This window comes from Condylostylus longicornis, unplaced genomic scaffold (assembly GCF_029603195.1).
Source record: "Condylostylus longicornis isolate FDR11 unplaced genomic scaffold, ASM2960319v2 ptg000013l, whole genome shotgun sequence".
Lineage (NCBI taxonomy): Eukaryota > Metazoa > Arthropoda > Insecta > Diptera > Dolichopodidae > Condylostylus > Condylostylus longicornis.
Genome location: NW_026577982.1, coordinates 4990289 through 5003641, shown reverse-complemented (window position 1 = coordinate 5003641; position 13353 = coordinate 4990289). Strand labels below are relative to the sequence as shown.

Genomic DNA, 13353 nt, shown 5'->3' with positions numbered 1-13353 from the left:
CTTCAAGCGCACGATCGTACGGTTATAAAAAACTTTGGTCTCTGATAAATGTTGTTTACTTCATATCATTCAAAAATTGGTACATACGTATGTGAATATTGCACATTATATGGTCATGTGTATGTGTATATAAACATTATAAATTATGAAATCGTGCAACTAATAGTTTTCCATTAAGATTTTGTTAAACGAGCTTAAAATGAAAATTTTTTAAACTGCTCGTAAATTAATAAAAATTCTAAAATTGATTACTATATTGGGTATATGATATTGTTATATGTATATACACGCACACACATTATATAAGTTATATGTAATATTTTTTATTGAATAATCCTGTTATTATTGATTTTCGGTGTCATGGCATAATGCTCATACTACATGTGCTATTTAGATTTACAATCCTTTAAATATTTTTCCATTACACATTTAAGTTTTGATTGGAGCAATTTAAATCACGTGAAAATTAATATTTCGTAAATAAGATTGAGCTTTGTAAATTATTCCTAAAATAGATGAATGAATTTCGTCCCCAGATTTTTGAAATCTCGCTACAAAACTTTGTGTTTTATATAGGAAACGTTTTTTTTTGGTTTTTGATGTTTCTCTTAATACTACATACTTAATTTAACGCCATTACTTCAAGATTCCAAGAGGTCTTCGATAATTTCTAGGGCAAGCTACAGGAAAGGAAATCACAAATTTTAAAATTTATATTTACATATATATACATTTGTATAAATTTATAGTACCAATAAAAATGCTAATTTTCTACCTTGATCTTATTTTATTGCTATAACCAAAGAGTTGACTGGGATGGGTCGTTCACACTTTATATTATTAGTTGGAAGGTATAACTAAAGATTATCTTTCCATAATCCATTTGGAAAGGATTATTCAGTTCGTAATTTAAATTAAATTTCTATAAACTAAAAAAAACATATAATGTCAAATTTCTGCATGTATCGCTTGCCTTCAAAAAATTTTTATTTAATTTACAAAACTTTTAAAATTATTTACAGTTATGCATACTTTATATACCGTTAATTGTATATAGAGGTAAATATTGCAAATTCCTTGAATAACTAATTTTATTTGAGATTTGTTTATAAGAATTAGGTGCATGTCAATCTTAACTAAATAAGTATTGTTAATTAAACAGTAGTCTGTTGCATTACAAGCTAAATATGGCATAAATATTAAATATTTTGTAAAAGCTAGACCTACATACCTACACATATACTATGCAAAAATAAATAAAATAAAATGCTAATAAACTCACATAACATTTCGAAACTTAAAATTTAATATTATTACTGACTTCATTGTATACAATAAGGTAGGTGATGTGATGGCACCAAATTTTGGATTTCGAGTTTTCGGTTGGAACGCTATTCTCCATATAGTAGGAAAGCGTAAATAAACTAGTTTTAGAGAGATGTCGGTGTGTCGGTCTGTGTGTGTGCACGCGTGTATCTCAAATTCGCCTGAGCCGATTTTGATGAATTTTGATGATTTTATATATAAGTTCATTTTGGGTTATGGCGTGGATTGAATAACTTTTGGGATTATATTTTTTTGGGATTACAGCAATTTTACATTTTGCGTATATAAAGGGAAATAATCAATTTAATAAATTTTTTGGAAAGATCAGGGCTCGGAAACCGAACTGGGGGCTGATTTTACATTTTTTACCATACGGAACGGATTGATGAAATATCTAGAAATTTGATAATTAAGTTTTCGTTTTACTAAAACCCAAGCTTAAAGCTTTCTTAAAATTGAAAGGAAATGTTCAAAATGCATTTTCATAATTTTCTGTAGCATTTTGACTAAACTGAGCATTGCGGTCGGTTATGTGCTCACCACATCGGTTTTTCTTCCCCGATATTTTACAACACTACTTTAGTTGACTTGATTCGAAATTCTTTTGGTAAAAATTTCGCAAAATCAACTCAATTTAGTAATGGTTAATTATTTCAATTTTGAATTTGGAAACCTTAAAAATTTTTTTCTCTGAATTTTAATTTTAATTTTAATTTATTTTTTTGTTAACAAGCTTTATTTTATTTTTTGGTTGCTTTAATTTTAGCATGTATTCGTTTATTTTGAAAGCTACTACCATTATTGAATGAATTATTAACAAATTTGAATTGCAATAAAGCTTAAATGATAAGTAAATAAAAAAAAATAAAAAAAAATGAAAAATATTTCAATTACTTTTCGAACTGAAGGATTTATTTCACCTGTGACAATTTTTAAAGTTCATATGCTTTTAAAAAAAAATCATTGAAATTTTTTAAAATGGTGTTGCCAGATTAGTACTGTTTTTGTGGTAAATATTTTTTTTATGTATATATTTTTGAAGTTAACCACGGATATCAATTGATAAAGATGAGGAATAAATTTCTTGTCGAATTGCGGTATGATACGCTCACTTTCGAGATCTACTGTTTACTTACTGGTCACAAGTGCTATATGTACATGGGTTACCAATTAATTTTACAAAAGAAAATTACAAAATTCAGAACCAAAAAATTTGAATACCAACTCTATTTGGTGGCAGTCGAAGGTCATGAAATTACAACTGTAAGGATAATCGATTGTATAAGGTCTTTAAAAACAGTTTAACAATTTTTGCTCGGAGTTAATTTTAAAAATCCATCGAACAAGGCCTCAAGAAAAATCTTTGTTTATTGAATTGATTTAATAATTGAATTATGATTGAATTTTTCGAGAACATATTTAAATCTGAGTTCTGTGTGAGATCTCTAAGCTATAAAATTTTAAACATTTCACTAATTATTCAGAAAATTAGGTTATAAATAAATTAGTAACATACTTGTATCACGATTCGCACTAAAACTCAAACTCTGAAAACTAATCTAATATTCCGAATAGTTTTCAAACTTTCTCCAAAAATTGTGGAATAAAATATAATATATTTCAAATCATTTTAATTGTATCGGTTTTTTCTAGTTTTCCTGGAAAAACTAAAAATGCTAAGAATTTGCATATATGTTAATTTAGACGCATATATATATATGTGTATTTTAGCATTTTCAGATATAGAATTTACAATTTGTATTAACTTACTTATTAATAATATATAATTTTATAGAAACCTGGTAACTCTATGAATTCAGTTAATTATTGTAAAATGAATAATGATGGTATTTGTTTTTTTTTTAATAAATAAATAACGGTATTTAAATGTAACATGATATTTTTCTTTACATATTTTGAAAATTTTTATTATTAATTTGCGAATTTCGTTGTTTTCAGAGACAATGAGTTTTTGAATAGTCGAATAAATAATAGGCAAAATAAAATATTGGCCAAAAATTCGTAATGAGATATTTTTGTGTAGGTAAATAAAGATATTAAGTAAATAAGTGAATAAATTATATAATTGTAAAATTACGGTAATTGTTTATTATTTAAATTTAATTTGAAAGGTTGTTTCTGTCAATTACAATATATTATTTATTTTTTAAAATATTAAGTAAATAAAATTAAATATTGTTAATATTGCCAATTTATTTACGAAATTAAATAAATCAAGAAGAGCATTCAAATATTTGCTAATGCACATACATACATTAGAGACAATTAATTTGATTCAAAGCTGCAACACTAAAATCTTAAAAGTCAAACCGTCTTAGATGAAATTTTAAAAGCATACTCCGATTTAAATACAGGGTGTCAGAAAAGTTCTCGCCTTTTTGGAAATTCTAATTTTTCTCGTTATAATTCTGGTTTTTTTTCAATTTGATTTCATTATTTGCATTCATCGGTAATTTTACCCCAAGTGGTACCTGTTAATTTTGTGTCTTTATTTTTTGTTAGCCTAGAAATGAATCGCGATAACAAGCCCATTACTGTTATAGAATTACACAGGTCAGGTATGAAGACAGCTGAGATTGTCAGGACGACTGGTTACAAAAAATGTAACATCATGGTGCATGTATTACTGCAAATGGAGCTAATTTTGAGCATTTGTTGTAAATTTTTTATTGGATATTGTTATTACTACTCTAATAAACATCTCTGACCAGATGTTGACACTTGAAACTGTTAACAACATAATCAACAAAATCAACATTGTTGATTTCCAGATCCATGTAACAGTTCTAAGTTGTAAAAATATTTAAAAAAAGTACGGGAACTTTTCAGACACCCTGTAATTATTTGATATATTTCTTATATCATTTTTTTGCCAAAGTACTTAGGCTTTTTATATAAATTTTAAGCTCATACCTACTTATATTTTTTCTTGAATTTGAACATGACGTCTATGAATGTTTATAACTGAATAAATCACAATATTAATTTCGTGAAAATATTTATTTCAAATCTATCAAATTTTTACGTAATACTGCTTTATCAACAGACCATAAATGAGTTTCAAAAAAAACAAAAATTTCAATTAAAATTCAATCAAATCAATTAAAATTTAAGTATTTCAATTTTCATTGCTTCCAATTTCTTTTAAAGGTTTTCAATATCCGCTGCTCAAATTGAAGTCGTAAAATATTTTATTTTCATTTTTTCCCTTTATTAAATCAATTAATTACCCTATCATACCTTTATTTATATGATTTTGAAGTACCTTATAAAGTACCCATTAAATTTCTTTCTTTAAAATTTAAAAACGAGTACACAAGGCACAAGCTCAATCAAATGAAATGAAAGCACCGCACTTCATAATGAATTTTGAGTAAAAGTGCTCATATTCAAATGAAATTAAATTGTCAGGTTTAATTTTGTAATTATAAATTAATTTTATTATGAATTTTTAGCTTCTTAATTAATTTGGAATAAATTGTGTAACATTTTTTTATATAATTTTTTATTATTACAAAATTTTTATGCCTTTTGAATTTAAAATATACAGGGGAGTCGCGATATAGTGACCATCCAGTAAAGTGACCTCCCAATATAGTGACCCAACCATTTGAATTTTGCGTATTCTAAATAGTGACCCAAAACAATTTCGTAACTCTAAATAGTGACCCTAAAAAATTTTTTTTGTAAATCAACCACATGTTTTTTTCCTTATTGTAAAACCGTTACAATTGGAGTTGTTTTTTTTTTGTTTTGCTTTCTATATTTGCATTTCTGTACATTGCTTTACATTTTTTGTCAGTAATTTGGAAGTGTTAAAACAATAATATCGTAGTCTTTCAATTTCCTAATAAGTAAAAATGACTGGAAATATTAGAAAATTTTTAACTCTAAAAGAAAAGTTAGAAATTCTAGATGAATTAAAAAAAGGAGTCTGCAGTTCAGTTTTAGCAAAGAAGTATGGTATTGCAAAGTCTACAATTTTCTCTATAAAAAAACAGAGTCAAAAACTTAGTTCTACTAATGCTAATTCATTTGGTGGCCTAGGTAAGTAGAAGTACATACATTAATTTATAATTAGTGTTTATTTCTGTGTAAAAATGACTTTTTTACCTGTATAGGTAAACGAAAAACAATGCGCACTGGTGAATTCTTTAAGCTAGAAAAAATGTTGTATGAATGGTTTTTAGAAGGCAGAAAAAAAAATATACCGATTGATGGTACCATTTTAAAGAACAAAGCTAAATACTTTTACAAAAAAATATATAAAAAAGATGACTTTTCTGCTAGTTCTGGTTGGCTCCAAAAATTCAAAAAAAGACACGGAATTCGATTTATAAAAATTTGTGGTGAAAAGTTGTCTTCTCAAAAAGAACTTGTAGATCCTTTTTTAATCAAATTAGCAGAAAAAATAAAGCAGCTTAATCTAGCGCCGGATCAAATCTACAACGCGGATGAAACAGGCTTATATTGGAAACTGATTCCGGATAAAACTTACGTTTCAAACAAAGAAAAAAATGCGCCTGGCCGAAAAGTTTGTAAACAACGTTTGACATTTTTAGCGTGCACGAATGCGTCTGGTGATCATAAAATAAGACCTCTTGTTATTGGAAAGTCAAAAAATCCACGTTGCCTGAAAAATAAACACATTCCTGTAGATTATGATTCTTCAAAATCAGCTTGGATGACTTGCTCAATTTTCAAAACATGGTTCGACACAAAATTTATTCCTCAAGTGAGATGCTACCTTGAACAAAAAGGTCTTCGTAAAACAGCTCTTCTTTTGCTTGACAATGCTCCAAGTCATCCACCTGAAGATGAACTCATAAGTGATGATGGTCAAATCATTACAATGTTTATGCCGCCTAATGTTACTGCCCTAATCCAACCTATGGACCAAAACTGTATTAGAATCACAAAATTGAAATACAGAAATCTACTTCTGTCCCACATAATCGCAAATAAGGCTGAAGATTTAGAATTTATATTGAAAAAATTTAACCTTCGTAATGCTGTTACAAACTTATCGAAAGTTTGGGAAAGTTTAGAACCTGTAATGATAGCTAAGTGTTGGAAAAAAATTTTTTCTACTTCTTTCGATAATGAATATGATTCTGAAGATGAAATCCCATTAATAAATTTAAAATCCCAAATGTTTTCAGATCAGGAAATGAACATTACAAAATCATTATTTCAGAAGATTTGTCCAAATGCCAACTTATCATCAAAAGATATTTATACGTGGAATGAAGATGTAAACTTAGATGATGAAACTCCTGCTGTTGAAATTGAATCTGATGATACTGACGTATCTGAAGAGGTAGTAGAAGTTCAAACTAAAATGAGTCATTCTGATGGAATCAAAGCCATCAACGACTGTTTGAAATACACATTAGAAAATCGTGCAACAAACGAAGAAATTTCCGTTTTGAAAAATATTCGAGAAAGAGCTGTTTTGGAGCAAAGTAAGCAAACATTTAAAGAATGCAAGATTACAGATTTTTCAAATGAATGCGTTAAAACCAGAACTCTTTCAAATAAATGTAAAAAGTTATTTAAATTCCTAACTTATGTTTTCAGATTCTTTGTTAATTTTTAGTTTTGTTTTATGTATTTGTTTTGAACTGAATGGATGTTATTACTTTTATTTTATAATTTTTATTTTTAAATAAAATTAAATATGCGTACTTTATTAAAAATAAGAGTTTTAAAATTATTTTTCTGAAACAAATGTAACCTTTACTGATGAAGAATAAATTATAATATTGATTGAAGAAAAAAAACACTAGTCTCGGAATAGTAGACTCCTCGTAACAATGACCACCCTGAACATTTAATTGGTCACTATATCGCGACTCTACTGTATTAAACAAAATTAAGTTATTACGAGCACTAAAAATTTTTCAAATGCATTACAAATTGCAATATGACAATAATTTTATTAGGGTTAATATATAGGGTAAATTCAAGTATCCTTGACTTACTCTGTTCAATTAATTTTAATTCTGGTGTTAAGTTTTCTAATTAATGCACTCGATACTTTGAATTATAATGTGGACACATGTCTATAATTATCAATTGCATTTCAAAGTGTGAAAGCAAAATGGGGCTAATCAATAATTTTTTAAAATCGTTTTTATATCGTAAAACATATTGTTACAAGAGTCGAGCCAATTCTATCTCATTTCCTTATTTTATACGAGAACTCAGATCAAAGTTTGTATTATGGAACTATGGAATATGTATAAGTGCTTTGTTTCTAACAAAATAATTCCATAGATGAAAGGGTTATTGACCAAATAAAAAATATAGTTTGCGCATTCCCAATAATTTCTTGTAATTTCTTAAGTACTTACCACAAATTTGTGCTACCACAAGATGATGATTAAAATAATTTTTAATTAAATTGTAAATTTTTTTTTATAAATGGTTTTTTTCACTATTGTATAATTAATCAAAATAAAAAGAGCAAAAAATAAAATCAATTTAAAGTTTGAAGTTTGCTTTCACTTTAACAAATTTGGTGATCAATGATTTGTGATCATTTTTAATTACCACTATTCAATTATACTTATGTATATGGACTGAAAACCATATACCCCCTTATTTATAGGTACCATAATTTAAATTAGAAATTTACACTTTTATGAATTAAGGTAATATTTAGTTTTAGTGGTTAATTAAATGGTTTTGGTTAAAACTTAATATTAATCTTTCTAAGTGCTGTCAGATAATTGTCTTAAAAACGTATATATTTTCAACTAAAAGTTAGTTTGGAGTTAATTAATTCAACCGAATTTAATTTTCGAGTTTATATTTATTTTCTGATTCTTTGACCGTATTTGAATTTGACAGGTATGGAAACTGTTCGGTTGCTTTTTAGACGAAAACAATAGTTTGGAGAAACAAAAAGGTATATACTCTTTTAACCGCACTCAATTTTGCACGAACTTAAATTTATTCCGTTACCTATCACAAACCTTATATCTCATGTAGCTGCGGAATAGAATTTTGACGATTGAGCATGATAAAAATATACCTGGAAAACATGTCCAAACACATTCACATTTATAAAAATGAGCCTATTTAAAATTGGACACATTGTATAATGAATGACGGGATTAGTATTAAAACAAGCAAATAAACTACAACTAATGAAGATAGCGACCTAACCACCCGCAGTGCAGGAAAGGACCGGTGCAGTGGTTACGGCACCGGTCCTTTAACCGAAGGATCTCGGGCTCAAACCCCGGTCAGGTCACTATAAAAATTATATTCAATATTATATAACTTAATATACAATACTAATAAATATTATACAAGTAATTTTCAAATATTCATAATATTCGATATTAAAAACTTTAATAAAGTTAAATATTTAATATAAATAAAAACTACGGTAGGCTAGTCACCTACCTAGATAGCTCTCTATGACTATAGAAACGAGGGTAGATATTATGCACTAGCCCTATGCTCCTCCTAGGAGTGAAGAAGGAAAAACAAAAAAATTAAGAGAGCAAACTGTTAAAAAATTTATAAAAATAGTGAAACACTCTGTATTCTACATAATTAAATTTAAATCATAAAATATGTACATATGATTTCCTTTTAGGGTATATAAGCTATACAATATTGTTGCGATAAAAATCTGTGATAATTTAAATTACAATAGACAATAATGAAATTTATGCACGTTTAATGCGACAACGATGTCTGTCGGTAAATAGCGTTAGTATATATGACATTTTCTATAAAGAAAAATATTAATGAAAGTTGTAAGCAAGTGAACTTACAATAAGGAAATGTAACTATTCAAAAATTTGCAATGTTATTGTGTTGTTAGCCGTACAATGACGTTGATATCATATGTTTATGAGCGTTTTTAATAATAATTGTACAAATTATATTTAGATCTTATAATAATTGCGTATACATTGACTTAATCTAAGTGCATTTTAATAATTCTTCTTCACAAGCTATTCAATTGAACATTATTTGAATTTTTAAAATCTAAAATAGGCGTCAGTAATGTTTAGTCAATTCAAATAATTTTAATATTCTATTGTCTAGCCGTGTTAGAAGTTTAACATGCAAATTTTTGTTTTATGTTAGACAACTGCTTGGTACAAGCATTTCGTATAGCAAAATACATGCCGCTTAGTCAGTAAACTTGGCTATCAGTTACTATAATTAAAATCGTCATCGTTTGTAGTTGGAATGGGAAAGGGAGAGGAAAAATAATGTTCGTAGTATTAATTAAATATTTATGCTAGTGTAGAGAGTGGACTTAAGCACTGTTTTACCTATTAGAAACCACCCAATCACAAGGAAGCAGCGTTAAATCCAAAAGCTGAAGTTAACTTTCATAATTAAGAGACGATCAATCCATACCACGAAGAACAAAACGAAAGAAACGAATCTGCATAGCCTTAATACCATCTATATTAACATTATAGTGGAGCAGAAATAAATTTCTTCGAAACATTTTCAAGTAATTTTCTGCAATAGCATTTCAAATTTTGATATATCGGAATTTTTCGAACGAAATCGGTTTTATTAATTTTATTTAATTGCTTTATATCGTATCTGAAACCCACTTTTAATTTTAATTGAATATCAAAGGGCCTATATATGTACTATTTACTCAATACTAAGTACATGCATACATGTAAGAAATCTCGAATGTATTGAACGCGTATAAGGACAACTAGTTTCTTTTAGTGACCTTTTACTTTTATTTCAGATGATTTTTTTTTCTTTTCTTATAATTATACATTTATAAATAACATGTAATGTTGATAACAATAGATCAGCAATTCCATATAGTGCCCTTAAAATATCTTAATTGCAGACGTTTTGCTTCCAGCCATATTTTAATTTCATTTCTGATTATTTTGGTATTCTTTTATGTTTTTAGAGATTCCAAAAATCAGGTCCTATATACAACTTTTTTTTTTGCTCTTTACTTTTTATACTTGAAATTATAAATGAAAAAACTTTTACTTATTGTAATGCATTCTCATAATTTAAGTATTTCATACAAATCATAAGTACCTATCCAAATTTGAGTATGAACACAGTGAGGGTTAAATAAAATCTACTGAAATTAAAACCAAATTTTGAAAGAAGATTAATATAAAATTTACAGTTACATAAAAAACTTATTTAAAACAAGTAGTGACACTAGCTATGTGACTTGTGATTGGCACGTGCAAAATTTTTGCGGCTCAAATAAATTATGTCGGTCGGTTGAAAAAAAAAAAATATATTACGACTGATAATTCTGATCCTTAAAAAAAATATATTCTGACTGATCCAAGTTCAAAGTTAGAAGGGTGCAGAGCATATACTCACGACGACATCTAATATGACAAAAAATTCGCTTTTGAATAAAGATCACGTTATGAGTTAAACTCTCTATAAGCTTGAAGATCTATATGGTGTATCACATGAAAATTGATAAGCATAAACTTGAATAAGCTTGTTTGAGGGTATTTGTTTGAAAGCGAGCTGGGTAAACAGCTTTCTGGGTCAAATTATAGCTCGTCATTGATCACAAATCACAGTAGGGCTGAGATGAACAACAGAATTTAAATACTTTACTGTAAAAAAAAAAAAACAAAAATGATCAAAGGCGTTTAAATCATATTAATATCCTCATTATCAACATCCCACCGCTATCAATACAAAATTAAAGTGGTTGAAATTAATATTTTTTTTTTTTTATCTTTATCAAAATGTTTTGCAAAATGAAATTATAAAAAAAAAAAAATATAAGAAAAAATAAATTCTCATAAGTGAAAACTTGCACAGATATTTCATATTATTTGTACAAACCGGTTACATACGCTTATACCCGCATAATATGATTGTAATGTTTTATGTATAACCAGTTACAGCAATTACAACAATTAATTATTATCAATATTTTTATTGTGTTGTCGTCTTTATTTTTTACATTGCAGAATATTATTATGCACTTATATCAGAAAAAAATTCCAAATTTATACTTTTGCATTCTAAGCCGGAATGTGTTCACATTTTAAAAATTTATTTTTTGGGTAAATGGTTTTGATGCGTTCATTGGCTTATTTTTATGGCGAATAAATTACATTTGAAAAATATCAGGAGCCTGGTGATCATGTGGATTGCAGTTTAAAGCAATGTGAAGAACAATTATTCGGCAATTTCTTTATACTTCATAAGAGCTTATTTGAAACCTATGCGGACATTTGTAGGTGCAAATTGAAATATAGAGCTCATACATTCTCACACAGTCTTCAATAATAGTTTAAATTTTAATAAAAAGACACTATATCGAAAAACTACAGGTGATTCGGATTTAATTCCTTAAAAGCATTAATTAAAAAGCAAAAATTTTTAAATTTTATTTATAACTAATACATAAATTGAACTGTCCCGGTTTTATCTTAATTGTACTTAAGCGATTTTAACTATAAAGTACACCAACATTCAAATATGAAGTACATAATGCAGTTTGTGTAAAAAATACGTTGTTTTACAATATTTCCAAAATGAAATTAAAAAGAAAATTGTAATTACAATTTTGAAATCAATAAAATTATTCATTTCTGACCATAAGTTGTTAGACAACTTTCATCCAAAAGTACACATATTACGCAGATATAAGTGTATGGCAACACATAACTTGTATTTATATAATTTAAGGAAACATGTTGCATAAATTTAATGTAGTTACAGTCTTCTGGGTAAAAATAGGTAAAAACTAAATGGAAATTAAATGAAATGCATAGATATAGAAACTCATTTTTTTTAAATAGATGCGTTCTCTTCTAAACCCTCAAATTAATAGACTAAAGTCTTTTTTTGTATTAGATCGAGGCTCTCAGGCCCTTCTCACATCGACCAATAGGATTTTTCGTGATTCTTATCTCCACTTAAATTAGCGTAAATCTTTGTCCGTAATAAATTGCAGCATTGAAGCTACTCTAGTTTACGATATTTTCATCGGGGTCATAAAATCCTTTTCGAATTTCAGTTGTAAGTAAACTATTGGCTCTCAGTCATATAATAAGTGCACTTTCATTTTGCCTTCTACCAGGCAGGAATATAATACGTCATCACTGTTTGTCCATCCTATTTAGTTAATACTGAATAAGAATTTAATTTCAAAACGAACCACCACCACACAAACCTTGCAATATTTAATGCTTCAATTCGAAATACGGTAAAATTATCTTAATTTGAGAATTAAAACTGTACCATCCTCCTAAAGTCATCCTGTCTTTCTACTTTATCTCTATTACAAATCTGAAATTGAACAAGCTCATTTTGTCCACTCTTATATGTTAGAGTTAGATGACACCCACAGAGTGGCTGCATACAATATTTTTTTAAAATAATCGATGGCTTATTGTATTCACAGCAATCGATTAAATTGTTTGTTACTGTACCGGTCTTTTTTTGTATTAACAAAATGTACTCACTCATTTCATAATAATAATTATTAAAGTCAGATTTTTATTTCTTTTTCTCTAAAGCTTTTGATTTTAAATCTAGTTCGAATATAAAAATTACTTACATGTAATCCTAATTGTATGTTAGATCATAACAAATAGTTCAAATTTAAGCAAAAATTTATATGAACATTTGGTACAACACACATATTTTACAATCAAATTTATAGACACATGGAATATGTTACAGGTTTTCCAAAACGTACCACTTTACATTTATTTATAATTTAAACTACATGATACATTTAACGAGTTTTCATTCAATATAAATTGGAAATAATCGCGAATAGTAGAAGTTTAAAGTATGGAAAAGAAAAAAATTATCAATGCGCGCAAGTTGTGTTACTTAACATTGAAAAATGAAAAATTGCTATTAGAAAATTTTCAAATGAAAAGCAAAACAAAAAGTATTCAACTGAGTTTTTTTTTTATATTTTATTTAGTGATGAAAACTACAAATAATTGAACACTTCATAAAATTGTGTATTAATTTTCATTTTAACTATTT

General features: G+C 27.2%; 1 protein-coding gene across 1 annotated transcript; it reads left to right on the top strand.

The window, feature by feature from the left end:
- The first annotated feature begins 5366 nt into the window (after positions 1 to 5366).
- On the top strand, positions 5367 to 6946 carry LOC129605666 (jerky protein homolog-like). Its single transcript, XM_055515558.1, has one exon. The coding sequence runs from the start codon at positions 5483 to 5485 to the stop codon at positions 6944 to 6946; it is 1464 nt and encodes a 487-aa protein (XP_055371533.1). The 5' UTR covers positions 5367 to 5482.
- Positions 6947 to 13353: the final 6407 nt, after the last annotated feature.